The sequence below is a fragment of the Pipistrellus kuhlii genome, unplaced genomic scaffold (genome assembly GCF_014108245.1).
Source record: "Pipistrellus kuhlii isolate mPipKuh1 unplaced genomic scaffold, mPipKuh1.p scaffold_m20_p_11, whole genome shotgun sequence".
In the NCBI taxonomy this organism is placed as follows: Eukaryota; Metazoa; Chordata; class Mammalia; order Chiroptera; family Vespertilionidae; genus Pipistrellus; species Pipistrellus kuhlii.
Window position 1 is genome coordinate 32089894 of NW_023425416.1, and position 21735 is coordinate 32111628.

Genomic DNA, 21735 nt, shown 5'->3' on the forward strand with positions numbered 1-21735 from the left:
ACCCCGGAACCACCTAATTTATTTTTTCTTTTAAAAATGTATAATTAATAAGTGAATATAGTCTCACTGTAAATAGATTAAATGTGAAAATTGCCTTTATAAAATAACACCAGCTTTACTGAGATATCATATACCATAAAATTCACCCTTTTGAAATGTATAAGTCAGTGGTTTGATGAAGTCCCATTTACCTATATTTTCTTTGGTTGCTTGTGCTGTTGGTATGTCTAAGAAGCCATTGCCTAAACCAAGGTCACCAAGATTTACTCCTATGCTTTCTTTTAAGAGTGTTATAGTTTTAGTTCTTGTATTTAAAGCTATTGTCCATTTTGAGTTAATTTTTGTATATAGCATGAGGAAGTAGTTTAACTTTATTCTTTTGCATATGGATATCCAGTTTCCCCAATACTATTTGTATAATAGACTATTCTTTCCACATTGAATGGTCTTGGCACCCTTGTTTAAAATTAATTTACTATAAATTTACAGATTTATTTCTATGTTCTCAACTCTATTCAATTTATACACAGCTATCTTTATGTCTGTGTCATGTAGCATTTGATTATTGTAGCTATAGTAAGCTTTGCAATCAAAGAGTGTGAGTTCTCCTTCAACATTGCTTTGGATATTAGAGGTGGGCTGCATTTCCACTTGAGTCTTAAGATTTAGTTTGTTAATTTCTCCCAAAATTACACCTGAGATTCTGATAGGGATTGTTATGAATGTGTAGGTCAATTTGGGTAGCATTGCCATCTTAACAATATAAGATATAAGCAAAATACATTTATACTGTCTTTTATATTTACTTACATAGTTATTTCTATCATTACTCATTTTCGTTGTATAGATTTGAATTAATTTCTAGTGTCCTTTCATTTCAGCCTGAATGACTCCCTTTACTGTGTCTTGTAGGACAGATTTGCTAGCAATTAATTGTTTTTAGCTGTAACTGCCTTAATTTTCCTTCCTTTTTGAAAGAGTTTCATTAGATATAGAATTTCTGGTTTACAGTCTTCTTTAAAAAAATCACTTTGACTGCTTCATCCTACTGCCTTCTAGCCTACATGGTTTTGATGAAAAATCAGCTGTTATGTTATTGAGGTTCCCTTGGAGACCATGAATTGTTTTTCTCTTGCTGCTTTCATGAATTTTTGTTGTTGGCTTTTAACACATAGTGCACGGATCACGAGAATTCTCCCTTCCTATTACACAGTGTTTTACAAAGTATTATACATTAAAAAGATATTAGCTTGTAAGAACATATAACAAATAACTTCAAAATGCAATGGGTATTTAATTTTAAAGCGTGCCTTTAACATTTATGTAAAATGTGTTTTTTTTTTTATATTCACTCAATAGAAACTTATCTGGCTACTGGATAAAACTACTGGTCCACAATGTGTTAAGTTTGATTATGATGTGTCGAAGTGTGGATGTCATTTGAGTTTATCCTGCTTGGAGTTAATTGAGCTTCTTGGATATATAATTTTTTTTCATAAAACTGGAATATTTCATAAGCATTTCTACAAATATCCTTTTGCCCTTTTCTCCCTTCTCTTCTTCTTGACTCTCATCATCTGCATAAAGGTATGAGACTTCATTTTTCTTTATTCTATTTTTCAGACTTCATAATTTCAATTGACATATCTTCAAGTTCTGATTCTATCAGCTCAAATTTGTTGTTCTGTAGTGAATTTCTTATTTATCTTAGTATACTTTTCAATTCCAGAATATCTGTTTGGTTCTTTAATAATATTCTTTATTTGGTGAGATACTGGTCTCATACATTCCTTTAGAGCTTTAGACAGTTTCCTTCAGCATTTTGAAGATATTTATAACAGCCCATTTAAAGTCTTTAGTAGGTCCAGTGTCTCAGCTTCCTCAGGGCAGTTTGTATTGACAGCTTTTTTCCCCTGTGTATGAGCCATACTTTCTATTTTCCTGTTTCTTTGTATGTCTCAAAATTTTTATTGAAAAGTGGGCATTTAAATAAAATAATATGGCGGCTCTGGAAATTAGATGCCATCCTATCCCTTGTACTTGTTTTTCGTTGTTTTTAGCAACTTTGCTAAACTAATTCTGCTAAATCCATATTCTCTGTGGTTTCTGGCCATTGAAGTGGTTAGCTTAGTGGTCAGTAAGGAGACAGAGATTTCCTTTCCTTTACTACCTTGAACCACTAAGCCTTGGCTGGGCATGACCTCAGTGCTCCAGCAGAGATTTACAATTCTGCATTAGCCTTCATTCCTGCCAATGTAGAGCCTCCAGTTCATCTAGAGCTGAGAGATGGAGCCATTCTCAATTCTTTCCTGCCTGTGTGGCCTTCCAGAATACCAGAAATATATTGGAGCTTTTCAAAGACCCTAATGGGTCTTTGATTTCTCCTCCTAAGTTTTTGCTAGCCTCTGATTTTCCCATTAAGTTTTTGGTTAGCATCTTGTTTGCTCCACTTCTGTACTGGGCAGCTGTGATGTTAAGCAATTTCCACTGACGATTTTTGATAGATGCCCTATGGACAGGGTTTCTCCCTTAGTGAGTTCTGAATAAGGTCAAATAAAGACAAGTCCTATGAATGAGGCTTTTCCCCAAGCTGCTGGACAAGTCAAACAGCTACCATTTACTGGGGATGGGACTTTTAGGGTGCTCCCAGTCCTTCCTTCTCCTCCCGTGGTTGCAAGGCTTATGGTCATCAAAGACTATGGCAGATACGGGAGGAGTGGGCAGGGATAAGGCAGGTTAAAAAGCAACAAAGCATGCTGCTCTTACTGAGATCCAGCTCTTTTTTCTTAAATACAATAGATGCTTTTCAAATTATTGCAATTCTTTATTAATTTTCAGAGTTTTGGTAAAGCTTTGACATTTATAATCTTGTTGCTTTTATGGAGCAACATTTTTAGAGGTCCTGTCATTCCAAAAACACTTCCCTTCCTGACTTGCTTTTTGTGTTCCTCTTATATACAAGCCTGCCTTACTCTTTTTAATGGCTGTGAATAAAAAAAGGAAAAAAAAAAGTAGCTTTCCTAAATAGACATTTAAGATTTTTCTCTATTATTATTATTATTATTATTTTTCTTGCCTGTTCAAACTAAATGACCATTCAAAGTCTAAAGAGATAAGTTTTTAGGTACAAACTGTTGTCTATTTCTATTAGGTAAAGTTACATAAATGGGACTGCTATGTCTAATTGTATGTGCATTTTCAGTTTACATTAATAATTCTAAATTGCTTTCTCCTAGGATTTTAACCTACATATGTGTGTATGTATATTTATACATGTATAAATATAATATGATATATATTTACCTATTCATCTAATTTTTTATTTGATTATTCGATGGAAGCAGAATTTCATTATGCTACTTTGAAGTTTCTTATAACCATTGAGGCTGAATATCTTTCAATTTATTCATATCAGTCATCTGAAGGCCCTGTGTGAATCATCTCTGCTCATTTATTTAAAAAAGCTGATTTAGGGGAGTTCCTCCTAAGTTCTGGAACTCAGCCATTTGTATATAAGTGTGTGTGTGTGTCTATATTTTCCTCTATAGCTCTTGTTTTTATGGTTCTGCTTAGGAAGGCATTTCTTACTCCAAGATGATGTAGTGGGAAAAAATTTAAGTATTTATTATAAACCTAGGTTTTTCTTTTTTCCCTTTATAAATATTTTTTCATTGCTCCGTGGAACTCTACTCATTAAGCAGCTTTTTATTGCTTTGGGGTGGTGGAAGATATAGCTAAAACAAAAGGAATGTTTGCTTAGCTCTGAGTTCCAAATTGCTTTTAAAAGTCCATAGAAAAAAAGATAAATCTAAGAAGCCAAAGCATTTTGATTTGCAAGAAAATAAAATGAAAAAAACATTTAGCTTTTTCTAAAATTACACAACTGAATTTATCTGTCCCTTCAAAATTTGAACCATCTAGCTATAAAATTATCTGGTGCTGGTGACATTTTAAAGACATCACAATGATGGCTTTTTGGATTTTTTTTCTAAGTTCATTCCACTATTAAGGTTTTCTACTTCTGCTTGGGTTGATTTTGATCTTTCATATCTTCTCCCTAAAAATCATATATGAGGCAGGCAGAATTCATGTCAAACTCATGGCTGGCGGGCCACATGCCTCATTTACATGTGGCTCGCTGGCCGTGAGTTCAATTGACAGAGTTGGCCTAGACCCTGAATCGTCAGAGCTTGTGAGTATGTTACCTTACATGGCAAAAAAACAAACAAACAAACAAAAAACAACTTTGCAGGTGTGTTAAGGTTAAGAACCTTGAGATTGGAAGAATACCCCAGATTATTATGGTGGGCCAATGTATACACAGAAGTCCTTCAAGTGGAACAGGAAAGTAGAAGAATGAGTCAGAGATCTGACTAAAGATCATAAAGGAGGTGGCTAACCATGAGAAGCACTGGCTTTATGGGCTGTGAGGATGGAGAAAGGGCCCGGGGTCAATGTGGCATCCTCTAGAACAGTGTTTCCCAAACTTTTGACATATGTGTACCCCTTCTATAATTTTCGTAACGCTGAGTACCCCTCGTACTCATGAGAACGTAGAATTAGGCGCAGCTAAGCACGGTGCAGTGCATATCCCCACCAAACTCCAGTGCAATGCGTACCCCCCACCAAACTCTTCCCGTACCCCCGGGGGTACACGTACCACACTTTGGGAAACACTGCTCTAGAAGATGAGAATGGTAGCCAGCTAAGAAATGGGGACATTGGTTCTACAGTCTCAAGAAACTGAATTCTGCCAATAGTGCAAATGATTCTCTCCTAGAACCTCCTGACATGTTGGTTCAGCTTGGTGAGATCTATGCCAGACCTCCAACCCCACAGAGTTGTTAAATAAATGGGAAATTCTCCTTTTATTATTATACTCTATGTGTGATCTCCAGACTCTCATTATTGGCATTATTGTTCAAATTCTCAGTTAATCTAAAATGCTAGGTAGAATCACTTATATTTGATTATACTCCTGGGAAAAGCATTTTGTGTACTATTACAACTTTTTTTTTCCATATCTTCCAAAATGAATTCATAGTTGTGAGCAGGCCCTAGCTGGTTTGGCTCAGTGGACAGAGTATCAGCCTGTGGACTGAAGAGTCTGGGTTTGATTCCAGTCAAGGGCACATGCCTGGGTTGCAGGCTCAATCCCCAGTAGTGGGTGGGTGGGAGGCAGCTGATTGATGAGTCTCTCTCATCATTGATGTTTCTATCTCTCTCTTCCTCTCCCTTCCTCTCTGAAATCAATAAAAAATATTTTAAAAAGTAGTTGTGAGCAGTGACATATATCAAATCTTATAAAATCTTAGTTGCCTTGAATACTTCTGAAATGAGGTAGAAGTACCTATTATATCTATCTACCTGATATTTACAATATATAAGTAAAGCTCTATAAAACTTGGGAAAATTTTCCATTTAAAAGGATTTGTAACATTATCAAAGAAAAACATATTAAGAAGCTATCCCAGTTTTTATAAATCATGTGTTCCATAATGATATGGTAATAAGACCAGGAATTGATTCTAGATTTTATCTATATATATAGCTGTGTACTATTCATCTTTTCTCTAACCTTCCTGATATACATACTTCCCTAGTCTGCCTACTCAAGAATACATCAGAAAATTAAAATCAGTAATGTGATGTTTGTAAAATGTTAGCCCATGGACATACATGGACCTTTATACATATTATCTCATTTAATCTTAATGACATTGTGAGGTAGTTACATAAAAGAAAATGAAGGCTTGAAGAGTTTAATAGACTTGCCCAAGGACATAGACTTTTATATTTGTAGCTAGCAACACCGTAAGATTTGTCCAAACTTAAAGACTGTGCCAACACATATTATTTCATTTCTGTATCACAGACATTGACACCAAGCAGCTATTAATTCAAAACAGCAAAGAAACAAACAAATCATTTTTTGGGAATAGGTCCATCTACCCAATTTTTAGGACTTATAGGTGCGTTTTGGGATGGCTTTTTCTAAAAAAAGAAAGCTGATGGGGAGCCTCCTGTATTCAATTCCAGTGTTGTATCACAAAGGCCTGGCCTCACTGAATGCAGGGGTGTGGTCATTACCAGCCTCACCTGGTGGGGAAGTTAGTATACTGGAGGATGTAGTGGGGTTACAGTAAAGTCCTTGGCCTTTATGTCACATTTAAACCCTGCACAAAATGTATTTCCCCTTAATTACAGAAATTAGGTTACTAATTTTGTTGTGCCCTTGGGAACTAACATTTACACCAAAGAAAATGGAGTCCCTGACATATTACCAAGGGGCTGAGGGAACACTTCATGTGGAGAGGGTGGGAAAGGCCGGGCACCAGAAGCAGCCTTGCCCAAAGCCAGGAGAAGGCTTCTCAGAGTTCCCTGCCTTTCATACCTGGATGGGACATTCCACCCCAGGCCCTGCACACGTCCGAGCTGAGGAGCCGATATTCTCAGCTACCTGTAGCCCATCTGCACAGGAAACCTTTTAATGTCTTTAACTGACAGGGACAACGCGAGTCGTTTCTTTGGCTGCACTCAAACTAAGGCCTGTCCTTAGAGGCACACCCTTACGTACATTACTGTGTGCCCTGCCCGGATGCCCCTTCTGAACTGAGGCATGTGTTCCGGAAACTGGGTGAGCTGATGAGAATGGCTCTCAGGAGTCCCTTCCAGGAGGTCCCTGAGCTCTGGAGAGCTGCTTGCCCAAGGTCCTGTCCCTCTCTGGGGATCAGCTCTAGTTAGTCACTAGTTGGGCTGATAGAGGGTACAGGCTACCCCCTTGCCTCAAGGCAGACACGGCTGAAGGGCCATCCCAGGCTCAGGGGTTCAGCAGCAACAGCAAGGCAGGTCAGCTCACCCCTTATCTCAACCCCTTTCCCTCCCCAGGTGCTGAGCTTGAGGGCACACCCCCAAAAGCCTTCACTCACTTTCATTTATCAGGAATTCTGACCCAAGGCAATTCTTTAAAAGTTATTTCACATCGCAAGGCATCCTTAACTAACTATAGAACACTTCTCAAGCTGCATCTTTCATTCATAACCAAACAGCAGGGCATGAGCTTATGACGAGCCTATAGAAACTCTGTCCAGCCCTGAGAAGGGGGGACAAGACAAGCTCATTAAAGCTCCCAAAATAACAGTACGAGGGAAACGGTTAGTACATTCACTAACCTAAAACCCCAGGTGATCAAAGCAAACAGAAGTATAGACAACAGTGCCCCGGGAGCACTAAGGAGGCCGTATCTAATTCTGTCCCAGGCAATCAGAGGTGTAAGGGAAACCTTAGAACTTAGGGAATGACTCAAGGAGGGTCATTTCTGGCAGAGAACAAGTATTGCCAAGGCAGGTGGACTCCCGGGGACATCTAGCCTGACGAAATTCTTTGGAGCTTCCTATGTAACTGAGAAAGACACCGAGACCAGTGCACCAAAGGATAAAGCCCCGAAGCACAGTGTGTGGGAGGCTAGGAAATCTGAAGGTGGGTGGTGGGAGGCACAGCTCAGGAGAGCAGAAAGCCCAGGGCTGCAGTCACAGAAAGGGGATCGCCACAACTTCACGCAGGGACCCGGGAGGAAGTGAGGCAGCTGGCCCATCTGGTCACATTCTGTTGCCTCAGACTCGAGTGACAGAGAGCAAGAGGGCTGATGTTGGCTCATTTAAAAACATGCACGTTGGTGCCACCAGAGAGCCAACGGGAGCAGGCCGTACCTGAAGGCCCAGAAAGAGCTGCTCTGGCCGAACACAGCGGTCAAGCACTAATAGAGCCAGGGCTGGTCTGCAAACATGTGGCTGTAGGATATTGAAAGTTGCTATTAAGAAAATATAGAGGTGCTCAGCGGGCTCCTTCATCATTTGATTCTGAAAACTAAAAGGTATGTAATGAAAACACACAAGGGCTCTGGAGGCATCACTATGGGATGATGGGGTCACTTCTTACACCCCTGAAGCAGCTGTTCTCTTCTCTCTTTACAGGTAAGGTCAGTGATCCTGGCCTCACCCGGAGCCCCTGCTGGGCAAAGCTGCCCCCCCTGCCCCCTAGCCAGGGCTGTGTCAGGTAGGCTGTAGTAAGCATGACCTGAAGTTAAAAACAAGAATGAGGTATTTTAAAAGTAAGGGCAAACGCTGATCTTATTCTCAGTCCAAAAACAACTCATTTATTCAATGTCTTTTGGAGTGTTCTACAAAAATGCAACTTCCAGCTGATAGATGCTACCGAAAACTTGTTTTATATACTATGTGTTTCTCTGCCTTCTTCAGGTGATTATACAGGACACAGTGGAACTGTCTGCTGCTTCGGGGCTCTCATTTCTCAGCAACAACCAGTGACCAGTGTTGGGTCACGCACAAGCATAGCATTTTAGTTTTCAGTCCCTCCCCTCATGCTGCGAGTAGAAGGGATGCCTGTGGTCAGTGCTATGTCCGACTCTAGTTGACTTGACTCCCGTTTCTTTACCTCCCAGTCTGCTGCCTGTCACCTGCACTGGGCCATCTCTGTTATACTTTATTCCTGAAGGTCCAGGGACGAAGTCACGTTCATGCGACTCCCACTTTACTCCTCGGTTTAAAATCTATTGTGTGGGGGTTTTTTTCCTACAAGGAATCATAAGAAACTTAACAATGATTCTCCTTAGGGAAATAGGCTGCCTGAAAAAAAGACATTTGGGACAGTATGAATGATAGCTTTAGTTCCATGAAATGAAAAGCTTATCTGCTCTTAAAATATGAGATTCAAGGGGAATAGAATGGGTTTGGCACATTTGATTAAGTTCTCTAACTTCTAATATGACTAATCCTGTTAAGCATAGATTGTTAGAAAGTTTTTTGTTGCCACCACTGACTATTTTGGTTTACTTCTCCTTCCCTCTGCTCTCTGAGCCTCTGCAGGAAGTGTGTTGAAGAAAACACAGACTGACTTCTTCAAACCAGGGAGATATGGTCACAGTGCCTCATCATCATCATCACAGACTGAAAGCTGTTTGTTTGCCCTCATGTCACATAAAGGGGCGGGAACCTCCCTTGGTGGACTGGAGCCTCCCCTAGCAGACTGATAGACTCTCTGAGAGGGCATGGCAGGCAGGGGGAATTTTGAACGTGTCTCCAGAAAAATAAGCCTGTCTGGACCATTTAAAGCACCGGCTGATGCCCACCCAGTCCACCTGGTAAAGCTGTAGGGAAAGCAAGGGATCAATGAAAACAGAGGTTGGCACATGGTAGGCATTCAATAAATACTTGTGGAGTAAATGAATGACATGATTCGGTTATTTGAATAAAATGATATAACCTCTCTCTTCAAGACTCTATTAAAAAGGCAACATGGTTCAGGGGGCTCTGATCTGAGGCTAAAGGGAATGAGCAGTGACAGCATAGAGCAGAAGTCACAATGAGCAAGGCAGCCTCTGGCCTCTCTCCCCACTGCCAAATGAACTTCAGATAACAAAACACTTGTTAAAGGGTTGTCTAGAGGGCTCAGATTTTAATTTTAGGAAACAGATTTAAGCCTTATGAATTCTCATCTTATCAGATAATGACATTAGTATTTGCTTAAGTGCAGTAGTTGACAAGGCTAAAGACTAATTATTTGGAGATTATCTGCCTTTTCTATTTCCATTTTACTGCATCTGTTTATATCATATAACAGACACCATGAAGAGTCAACAGCAGCTCCTCATGGAATCCCCTGGCTGACCAAACCCTTAAAGGTCAGATGGTTCAATTACCAGAACACAGCCGAAACTACACCTGTGAAACCCAGACTATATATAGACGCGAGGTCACATTCCTCTAAGTGCAACAGTTTTGTTTTTTAATAGCTTAAGCCACATGCCACTCACTTCCTAATCACAATATATTTTTTTCTGTTAATTTATCATAAAGCACAGGTATTTTGAAGACATATCATTATTAGAACAATATGTTAATACTACTAGCATGACTAAATTATGTGTATATATTAAAATTAAAGAAAACATTATATGAATTTTAATTCTGAATTTGAATCTACTTTTCAGTTTGAATAGTCTAGGCTCCCACTTGGTACAGAATTCCTCTCTAGCATATTTTATCTAAAATATTACATAGTGAAAGATTAATGCAACAACTTTAAATATTTGTTTTTAAGTTCCACAGGGAGGGCTGAATATGAATTACTATATTTTGTATGTCTTAAATAAACCTTTTTCTAGATTAAGAACAAACGATTATGATTTTAAATGTTATTGTTTATTTTAAGTCATTGCTAGTTATGTCTGGAGATTTGTCATACTGAACTTTCTGTTAATATGATTCATAATACAAAGCCTGTACTTAAAACCTATTTCAAACTCAAGTTATGATTCTTTTAGGTAAAATATATCTAGTACTCTGGTTAATACATACAATAATATGCATACAAACAGCACATAAATAATCAAATCTGAGAACTAATTTGTTAGTTACTGTCAGAGAGCACCTATGCAACAAAAAGGACACCTTGGAGTGAGCTGCTCAATAAAACAGTGTTAAAATCACCACAAAGTATAGAGCGCCCATGTTTTGCAAGGAAAGAGGCCTGTGTAAACTTAGAAGACCCACAGCACAGCTAGATTTGGCATCACCATTATGACATGAGAAGGGACTTTTGTTCTAAACAACAGTGCCACTCAGTGGCTGGATAATGGTAGTGAACCAATAAACAGTATGAATTGGAGGGTGGGCAGAAAGAACAATGGAATTTTGGAACAGGCAATGATAATACGGAAGTCAAAAAGGCATACTATGTTGCCATGGTAACTGTACCTTGGAGGTCAGTTAGGGTCTGGACGGGAACAGAAACCTGAGCATTGCTTCCTGTAACTACATCACCTAGATTTCATAAGAAAAAATAATTAGATTTCATAAAAATGAAAAATAATCAACTTTTTTTCATACTTAATGTTGTACATTTATCAATCAAACTACTAAAAGTAAAATAAAACAGAAAATACAGTACATTCTTATGAAAATAAATATAAAATATTTTTAAAAGGAACTTTTTTTTTTTTTTTTTAAAGTACTACCTAAAACACATTTGGGCATGCTTTTCTTAAAAAAAACAAACAAATTTCCTCTAGTCTAAAGTACAAAACAAATTTCTACCAGTTGAAAGTATAGGAAACTCTAGCAATCAAAAGATTTTGACGAACATACTTCATTATGCTATAATGTGTGATTTTATATTTTCTTTCAAAAGTTTTTAACCAAAAAATTATGATACATACATTTATTAAGTAACATTTCTTTTGAAATTAATTCTCCTCTCTAACAGACAAAATTTATTTTTAGCTAAACTTGAAATCAGTTTCTTCAATCATCAGATCAAGACTTAAACAAGTTCTAGCCGAAACCGGTTTGGCTCAGTGGTAGAGTGTCGGTCTGCGGACTGAAAGGTCCCAGGTTCGATTCCGGCCAGAGGCATGTACATTGGTTGCGAGCACATCCCCAATAGGGGGTGTGCAAGAGACAGCTGGTGGATGTTTCTCTCTCATCGATGTTTCTAGCTCTCTATCTCTCTCCCTTCCTCTCTGTAAGAAAATCAATAAAATATATTTAAAAAAAAAAGACTTAAACAAGTTCTAATTTCATATAAGTATTGAAAAGATTTCAAAAGTTCCTACATGTACTTAGAAATGTCAACATGTAAAAATAAATCTGTGAATGGCACACCCCTTAAACTTGAAATTATAGGCACAATTTCATTTACAAATTAGACCTGTAGTAAATGCTTAAAATAAAGAAGTGTTCAAATTTGAAAAACAGACAAAGGAAATGGGAAAAAGGAGTGCATTATAAGAACACAGAAAGGAAAGGAAAAGGAACATCATGGGAAATTCTATGAAGAGCTGAGGTACACAATTTAGAAGGAAGATTTTTTTGCCTCTTTGATTTCCTTCCTGGGTGACAAAGTTCAACATTAAGCAATCACTGTCGACAGTATTTGAAGGCCTATGTTATTTTGAGCTTAACAAGGTCAAAGCACAAGACTTCTTAAAAGGCACCATATTTTGTGTGTGTGATAATGTATGATTAATAGACTTGCTTCCCCTATAGTTTTTATACAATAGTAAAAAAATCTATTTTTGAATTAAATAACATACTCTCAGTGCCTTGACCACTTGCTACAATTATGATTTATATAGCATGGCCAGCTCAGACGGAGATTACTGGGCTGTAATTATATCATCACTATCAATTAACAATACATACATTTATATTCTCCTACTAGAGGCCTGATGCACAAGATCTGTGCACTTGGGGGAGGAGGGTCCCTCAGCCTGGCCTGAGCCCTCTCGCAGTCCAGGAGCTCAGGGGATGTCCAGGAGCCCGGGGGAGCAATCCTGAGCCATCAATCAGACAGGCAGAGGCAGGAGAGGCTCCCACCACCGCTGCTGCACTCACCAGCCATGAGCCTGGCTGAGTGGCGCTCCCCCTGTGGGAGTGCACTGACTACCAGGGAGCAGCTGCTGCCTTGAACGTCTGCCCCTCGGTGGTCAGTGTGCGTCATAGTGACCAGTTGTTCCGACGTTCAGTCAATTTGCATATTAGCCTTTTATTATGTAGGGTAACTATAATACAATTTATAGGTAAGTACAATACATACTTCAAACAAGTGATAAACAGCTTTAGGCAGAACTTTCAGGTCCTGAATTTTCATAGCAGAGTTAACTTTCTATTCATGGATAAATGACATGCTTCTTTTCTATATTTTTTAAGGAGATTTTTTAATTTTATGCTTGCTATCCAGTTTATTCTGCTGCTTCTGGATCACCTATCTATAATAATAAAAGGGTAATACACTAATTAGACTGGATGTCCTTCAGGACAACCTTCCAGTTGAAGCCAGGACTGCAGCAGAAGCCCAGGTCCCAGGTGCCAGAGGGAAGCCAGTGCCAGCAGCTAGGGGAAGCAAGGCCTACTTTTGCATGAATTTCGTGCACTGGGCCTCTAGTTAGTGTATATTTAGAGACTAAAAACTAATTTTAATATTATATATCACCAGGAAAATTATGAAGGAACATCTGTGCTCCCTTTTCCTTATTTTAAGACCCCACCCCCAAACACATACACAAATGACAGGATGTATTTCAAGCAACGTTTATGTGAATTTTCTATCTTCCATACAACTGCTCCCCTGTACAAGCACAAATGACTGACAGTTAACTAACCTAGGAAAACCATAAGCATTTTCATCTTTATAAATAACTATTTTTCAAAACAACTTTCAAATTTTCCAGCAGAGGACACTAAAAAGACTAATACATTATCTTTCCTCAGAGGCAGTGTAGATGGCTCCATTCTGAGAGAGTCAGAAGTCATATTTCAATGCAAGCCTCCTGACAGGCTACGTACTGTGCTCACTCTACCGTCCAAACATGTGACCCACCTGTGGATCGCTCGGTGCCACCGCTCAGCAGGACACCTGCGGGAAATGCCAGCTTAAAGAACCAGTGTTGGAGAAGTGTTTCCACCATCGTGTTAACAAGTCATCTTTCACCAAAGGAACCATAGATTTTTGGACCTGGAAGACTCCCAAAGATTAGTCCAAACCTCTGACTTCAGGGTTGGAAACAAAGGATCAGAGAGCTCCAGGGTTCTGCTTACAGTTCACTGGTGAGTGAATGAAAAGCATCCTCACACTAGGTTCTACTTGTATAAATTGTTCTCTTTGCCCTTTCCTGTTTTATTCAAGTCTTTATGCAGGAATAATTATCTCTAATGTGAAGATAGACTAGCTTTCTGTAGTTTGACATGAGTAGAACAAACCAGAAATAAAAAGACGGAAGAGTTGCCAAACAAGGCCACCGTCTTCCTTCCAGCACGGGGCCAGTTACGAAGTGCCTCAGTGATGATGCGCATGTTCCAAACACTTTGCTTAAGTGCTCTGTTGTCTTCTTCTAACTGGGGACTTAGTTTTCATCAATTGTTCCATCCTCATGCACTTCCTTTCTCACTTACTGTAATATTAATACTTGACATTTCCTAAGAGACACAACTTTATATTTCTATAGTCATTTGGCTTGGTTCCTCAGAAAATTTAAGCTACAGCATTAAGAGATTCTCTGACTCATTTGCCTGCCATCAGTTAGAATTACTACTGACTACAGCTTGTTATCAAAGCAATATTGAAATCATATTTGTTTAGAACAATAAAAGAGTACAATTAAGAAATATATAAAATAACATTCATTTCCATTCTGTAAGTGGGCATGTCTCCTGGCATTAAAATAGGTTTATAACATGTTAATGATTTGAAGTCTCCTTTTCGTTAAATCATGTATGATAGCTCTATATTAAAAAGAGAAGAATGTCATTTTAAATGATATAGTCTTATATAGGTAAACAATACTCTAATAGAAATTTAAATATGAATATGTAAAGTTTAATATTTCATATAGGCAATAATAGATAACATGATATAATGGAAACATATACATACTCATTATTGAATAATACTCATTATTTTATAACATTGGGGAATAAAGCCTATTTAACTTAAGTTTATCATTTTAAATGCCAGTAGCTTAAAATTTTTCATAATTTTGAGTGCAGACTTCTCAAACAGAGTATATGGAACATGGCTTAAGGTCTTCACACTGACTCAGTATTACTATTGTTACTGTCAACACCAGTTATGGAATATGGCTATTCATTCCACAGGGATCTCTTTAAGACGTGAATGAGGCATGTGTCAGTATATTTGCCTTGAAACAAAATGGCCACAGATCTTTTTTTTAATGCATTTTAGGAATGGCTTAAAAAATACATTTTCTGCCATCATGTTATTTCTTGTTCCTACAGTACAGATAGCAGAGTCCCCCCACTAAAAAATAAATGCGGTTCTTTTTAATGGGCTTTGAATAGGGACACTAAATACATATGTCTCTGAACATAAGTAGAAAGTAAAAGTGTAAAGTATAAAGTAAAGGAATAAAATGCGTGTGGGAGGTGAAGGCCTGGAGAGGCCCAGAAACAGAAATGAGCTCATCTGGGTCCCAGCAGCGAGAGTGCCCCCAACAGCAGCTCTCACAGCGGGGCCCTCAGGCATCGAGTGAGCGTTGGATGGGGTCACCTTGCAGGCTTCATCCGCTCTGACATTCTACTGTTCAGTGTTTGGTGCATGGACTCAGATACTTACTTTGGAGCTTGATATTCTGTTTAGCTTCCCTCCCCCCCCTCCCCCCCCCTTTACGGTTCTAGTTTGTTAACTCAGAGGTGAAACAGCTAGAGTGAAGGCTTAAGGGCATGCTTCCTCCAACCCAACTGCCCAGGGGAGTGCTGTGACTAGCAAAGCCCATGGTGTCTGCAACTTCCCATTTCAGATTATCTTCTAGTCAGAAGCATTACCATCCAAGTGAGCGACACCACAGCCAACTGACCTCGAGTTCTGTGTTGTGACAGTTCGTGTCATACTCTAGGAGGCTCCACAGGACGCAAACGCAAGTATACCAGCATATAAACGTCAAATAATACCTTAGCAAATTACCTCATCAGGTGTTTGTAATTAAGAACAGCCTAGTATCTGATAATGTAATTTAAAAGGACCTAATGCAATGAATTTATTAAAAATTAACAGAAGTTGGTTTCTTACAAGCAGGCTATGCTGCGAGTGTTTTCTTTAGATTGATTAGTACTTTTCCTTACCTTTGTTCAATTGCACTGGCATGCTTTCCGATTTCATCAGCCTCTGCTGCTGCTGCTGCTGCTGCTGCTGCTGCTGCAAATGATGCCGGGGGATCTCTGCCAGGGTCCTGGGGGAACCCACAGCAGTGGAGGAACTGCCACCACTGCCTCCAGAACCAGGGCCACTGGTACTGCCTGGGGCTGTTGCAGGAGAAATCAACTTCCTTCCAAAATTAATCAGGCTATTGGAAACCTTATTTATATTTAGGGGAGCACCTCTGGCATTGGTCCTGGAAAAAAAAAAAAAAAAAAGGTAGAGAGATTATTTAAATTAGAGGACAACTATAATATATTTCATGCTATTTCACATACTCCATTGGTATAAAAACATACCTTACCTACTTCAAAAATGGCCATTTAATTTACTAGACCAGCAACATCAAGTGAGAGGTAAAAACTTAAAAACTTCTAGTCTAGTAGGGAAGAAACATATTAATCAAATAATTACATAAATAACTATATGATTAAACCTATGACGAGGGCTATAAAAAAGAGACACAGGCTGGACAAGTCTTGGGCTAGCCACAGAAGGGGCACAATGAAATAAGGCTGGTAGTGGGTGTCCCACTAGCCCTCACATGTGGGTGGTAGGCCACATTTAACCTAATTTTGAAAAATAAATGCGTCGAAGGGTCAAGAAGTAAGTTCACAGAAATTACGTAAGTTTATAGAAATTACAACAGGTGCCCAGTTCATGAGAATTGCAATTCACCCTCAACACACCCACCCCGCTATCCTGCTACTCACTCAGCGTTCCATGATTCCCTTCTCACTTCTCTGCTTTTCTTGATAGCACTCTGCATCATCTGACATACTATATATTTTACTTATTTGGTTATTATTTGTCCCCTTCCTCCCATTCCCACTAGAAAAAAGTTTCATGAACACAAGGTTTTCATCTCTGCTATATTGCCATTGTCCAGCACAAATATTTTTTGTAAATATTTGTTAAATGGCAGCTGAGTCTACCTATAGTTTAAGTCTTCTCCCCTGCTGCGGTGGAAGAAGAGTCCTGCTCCTAGCCATGGCCAGCCTCTGCATCCAGGCTCTGGACCCCATCTCCTCTGACCTACTCCTGCACCTCCCTCCCCTGCATCATTTCGCCTTCTTTACTGTATGATTCCATTAGCATACACTGTGTGTGTGTGTGTGTGTGTGTGTGTGTGTGTACACTAACCTCCTTTGAACCCTCTCTCCTTTCTAGTTACAATCCCTTTCTCCCCACACCCACACATAAGTTTTTTTTTGTTTTGTTTTGTTTTGTTTTTTTCTCCCCTTAAGAGAGTATCTTAATGTGCTACTGCTGCTTCTTCAGTCCCTGACTCACTAAATGTCTGATTGTGGCCTTGCCATTGCTTTGAATCCATGCCTCAAGGTCACCAATAACTCCTGCACTGCCAAGCCAAAGTTCCATTCTTATCTTACTCTACTCTCAGCAGCACTTCATCCCATAAGCACTCCCTACACTTCCTCTCCAGGCTTCCAAGGTTGCTAGCACCTGTGCTTTAACTGTCTGGCAGACAGAGGACACCAAGGAAACATTGTTGAATAAATGATTACTTCCCAAATGACTCATGGTCTTGAAGTATTTCAGAGCTAGTGTCTTCTTGAAGTTATGACTATCAATTATTATAGTTGTAGGAGATAGTCCCACTCATGTCAACACCAAAGTTTGTTCTTTTATTGCAAAAACTGGAGGCCCAGTACATAAAATTCATGCATGGGGTGTGTGACCCTCAGACCAGCCTGAACCCTTTCCAATATGGGAGTCCTTGAGGGATGTCAGACTGCCCATTTAGGTGGGATCGGGCTTAAATGGGCAGTCTGACATCCCTCTCACAATCCAGGACTGCTGGCTCCTAACCGCTCACCTGCCTGCCTTCCTGATTGCCCCTAACTGCTTCTGCCTGCCAGTCTAATCACCCCCTAACCACTCCCATGCCAGCCTGATTGATGCCTAACTGCCCTGCTGCCAGCCTGTTTGCCCCTAACTTCCCTCCCCTGCAGACCTGGTCCCTTCCAACTGCTCTCCCCTGCAGGCCTTGGTCCCTCCCAACTTCCCTCCTCTACCGGCCTGGTCACCTCTAACTACCCTCCACCTGTAGGCTTGATCACCCCCAACTACCCTCCCTTGAAGGCCTGGTCCCTCCCAACTGCTCTCCCCTGCTGGCCATCTTGTGGTGGCCATCTTGTGTTCACATGGGGGCAGCCATCTTTGACCACATGGGGGCAGCCATCTTGTGTGTTGGCTGATGGTCAATTTGCATATTACTCTTTTATTAGATAAGATAATTTATAGTAGCTTATTTTCTCCCATTTTGCTCTTTCTTCACTAAAGTGGGAAACTGAAAATCAAGTTTGAGGGATTCGATAACTTGATTTTAGTTAATGACTTTTACTATAATTTCCTTCTTTCAGATCTACCTGGCAGCACTTACCTAGTAACTCTCCCACTCCTGGGCATTACTACATGTAGCTCTAGCCAGACTGATCTATAGTTCTAGCACAACAAGGAAAGGACATGATGCTTTGTCCTCCCATAAACTCTTCCCCAGTGGTACTAGCTAATATTATGGGCTAGGTGTTGGAGACTTAAACATTCCTTTGGAGATAGGAAAAATCAAATTTAAAACCTGGATTTCAGCTTGATAAAAAATATTTATTCATTTATAACTTCATGAAATGGGGAAAATCATTTTCCAAAGGGTTCTTTTTGGATCACGTTTAATCTTTAAAGAACTGAGCTATTATATTTAAAGTCCTTCCAAAAATTATTGAAAATAATGTTTCCTAACAGAGATAAGGATATATGGTGATTATGCACCATCTACTTCGTTCTCAGCTATTTCTTTATGAAGAAGAGCATTTTCAATGTACAGATAGAGAAGGCCCTGAATACAATGTTTATTGAGAAAATGAAAATAACTCACACATTCTGGATTAAGAAGGCATACCTCTGGCACTGTATTCCACTTAACAGCCTACATGCACTGCCATTGCTTGTGAGGTGGTGGAAAAAAGAGCTATCATGATATTGAAGCTCTGTTGCAGTTTAGTTATGCTTCTTTGCAAGTCAAGATTCATAATTCATAGATATGAAGAAGTTATAATGTTATCCTTCCTTATAAACAAAAATGTACCAGTCAAATTCCCACATTGCCAGTTGTAAAATTTATACGCTGATAAAAGTACTAAGCAACTGCTGGAGCATTATCAAGAGAATATGGTTAATGCAACTTCATTACTACTAATAACCACGAAAAACATATAGATCAAGCTCATGCAGAAGAATTTTTCATCTGCATAGTTCTTAAAAGGGAATGAACACTGTTTCCCTTCTTTAAACATTTTTTGTTTTTAACCAATTAATTTCCCCCTCATCCACTACCTTAGAAGAATATTTTCTTTTCAAAACAACTACTGATGGAAACTGCTTATTTTCAGGTATGAACAATCCATCTCTTCTAGGAAAAGCATGCTGTCTCTCCACAGGTTCTTTTTTAGATATGACAATTTTTATGCCAAAGTTAGCTAATATAGATCTTAAATGTTAGTAGCTGTATTCTTCACAAAAAATGTTAAACAATTTGCAACATTATTGCCTGTGATGTATACTATTAAGTCATGTGTGCTAAATTAATGATGATTAACACAGTTATTAGAGATCTGAATGACAGTGAGGATAGGGTTGGATTAAAGATGGAGTGTAACGTGTAAAGGTGTTGAATAGGAAGATCTTTATAATTAAGATATCAGATATTAAGTCTTATGAGTAACAAATTCTGTGTAATCAGTCTTCCATTACTATTTTCTACTACATACTATTATTAAATAAACTAAAAGCCAAGTGCATGAAATTCATGTACTCAGGGGGGAGGGGGTCCCTCAGCCAGTCTGAAGCCCTTGGGGGATGTCCATCAGTCGGACATTCTTTGTGCTGCTGTGGAGGCGGGAGAGACTCCTGCCACCACCACTGCGCTCACCAGCCATGAGCCTGGCTCAGGGCTTCTGGCTGAGCAGCGCTCCCCTTGTGGGAGTGCACTGACCACCTGGGGGCAGCTCCTGCATTGAGCATCTGCCCCCCTGATGGTCACACATGTCATAGCAACTGGTGGTTATGCCATTCGGTCGATTTGCATATTAGTCTTTTATTATATAGGACTAGATGCACAAAATTCATGCAAAAGTAAGCCTTCCTTCCCCTGGCTGCAGGCACCAGCTTCCCTTTGGCACCTGGGACCTGGACTTCCCTCTTGCTGCCTGCAGGCACCCAGAATCGAGCTTCCCTCACAGCCCTGGCTTTGTCTGGAAGGTCGTCCAGTCTAATTAGCATATTGTGCTTTTATTAATTATAGATAGTACCATCTAGGAGAGATTATTTTGAAATTGTGCCAACCACTTACTTTTGGCATAACTCCATTTAGCAATTTAAATCAGTAGCAAAAGGGTATTTTTTTTTCTTGGAAAATCTATGAATTCTCCAAAACACCTGTATCAGAGCCCAATCTGGCTTCACTATTGGGTTCAGAGGCTCCTTTGGTTCAGTTTTAGAAATTCTAAAGAAAACTGAAACCCTTGCAGCCTCTCAATGCCCTTTAACGACTCAGTCTCCTAGTCTAGCTTTATAAAAAATAAGATAAGAGAAGGCGGGAAGGGGAGGGGGAAGGAGGCAGGGATGAAGCGGAAGGAAGTAGGAGGTAGAAGGAAGGACGTAGTAGTGGGGGCGAGGGATGGGAAGGGACGGAAGGAGGGAGGGATGGCGGGAGGAGAGGAGGAGAAGGAAGGAGAAAGGGTCGGATGGAGTGCTGATGTCGCGAGGGATGGAGGGAGTGAGGGAGGTGGGATGGAGGAGGATGGAGGATGGAGTGAGGAGGACGGGGAAGGGAGGAATTACGCGAACTCGTGAGGGGGCTGTAAGGAGAAGGGTGGACGGGACGTAGTCAGTTTCAGTCGCATGGTTTTCGGGGATCCATCCGGCCAGTAACGTACGGCGGCAGGGATACACTTAAACGAAATCCCCTCCAACACCTCACCTCCCTCCGACCCCCTCCACCTCCCCTCCCCTCCCCTCCCCTCCCCTCCCCTCCTTCCTTCCTTCCTTCCTTCCTTCCTTCCTTCCTTCCTTCCTTTCTTTTTTTACTAGTCCTCATATGAGGATATTTCCCTCCACCCATCACTGCCACTGGTTTTTAGAGAGGGTGGAAGGGAGGAGAAGAGACACGCAGAGAGAAACATCTATGAGAGAGAGACAACAATTGGTTGCCTCATATACACACCCTCCAGATCGAGCCTGAGGTATGTGCCCTTGACTGGAAGTGAACTCAGACCCTTTAGTCTGTGGGCCAATGCTCTAGCCACTTAGCAAACCAGCTAGGGCTCCAACACCTTAATAGTCAGAGTCTTCAACTTCCAAACATTCCTAAAGCTCAAAAAAACAAACAAACACATTATCACCTCTGTAAAAATTCTCCACAACCTTTCCTCTCTTGATATTCAAATCTTTATAACACCATAATTTATTTCCTTTCTATCTATAGATTTATTTTTTAGGATATTAAATATCTAATATTTCTTTATTTCACTCTTTTTACAAAAAAATTTGTTAGATACTTGTTATATTTTTGTCAATTCTCAATTTATTGTTAATAATTTCTCTATATATTCTAATTTATATTTTTATCCTTCTTTTTTTCTTTTGATCCCAAAGGTTGAATGCTAGAATTGATCTAGAACCGCAGATCCAGGAAACTCAGAAAACACCAGGCAGGATAAACATAAAAATTACTATACTTAGTCATATCTTTTTTTTTTTTTTTTTTTAATCCTCAACCAAGGATATTTTTTTATTGATTTTTAGAAAGAGTGAAAGGAGAGGAGGAGGGAGGGAGGGAGGGAGGGAAGGAGGAGAAGAGAGGAGAGAGAGAGAGAGAGAGAGAGGAGAGAAGAGGAGAGGGAGAGGAGAGAGGGAGGGAGGGAGGGAGAGGGAGAGGAAGAGAGAGAGAGAGAGAGAGAGAGGAGAGAGGAGAGAGAGAGAGAGAGA

General features: G+C 39.8%; 1 protein-coding gene across 6 annotated transcripts in view; it reads right to left on the minus strand.

The window, feature by feature from the left end:
* TBC1D5 (TBC1 domain family member 5) overlaps window positions 1-21735 on the minus strand; it is a 368525-nt gene that overhangs the window by 37530 nt on the left and 309260 nt on the right. For 5 of the 6 annotated variants that reach the window (XM_036431570.2, XM_036431571.2, XM_045579315.1 and 2 more), the window contains 2 exons: window positions 15657-15925; window positions 10776-10841 (listed from right to left, as the gene is read on the minus strand). In XM_036431570.2, the coding sequence (XP_036287463.1) occupies window positions 10776-10841; window positions 15657-15925 (335 nt within the window). The remainder of the gene's footprint in view (window positions 1-10775; window positions 10842-15656; window positions 15926-21735) is intronic. The other variant, XM_036431572.2, reaches the window with a different exon arrangement.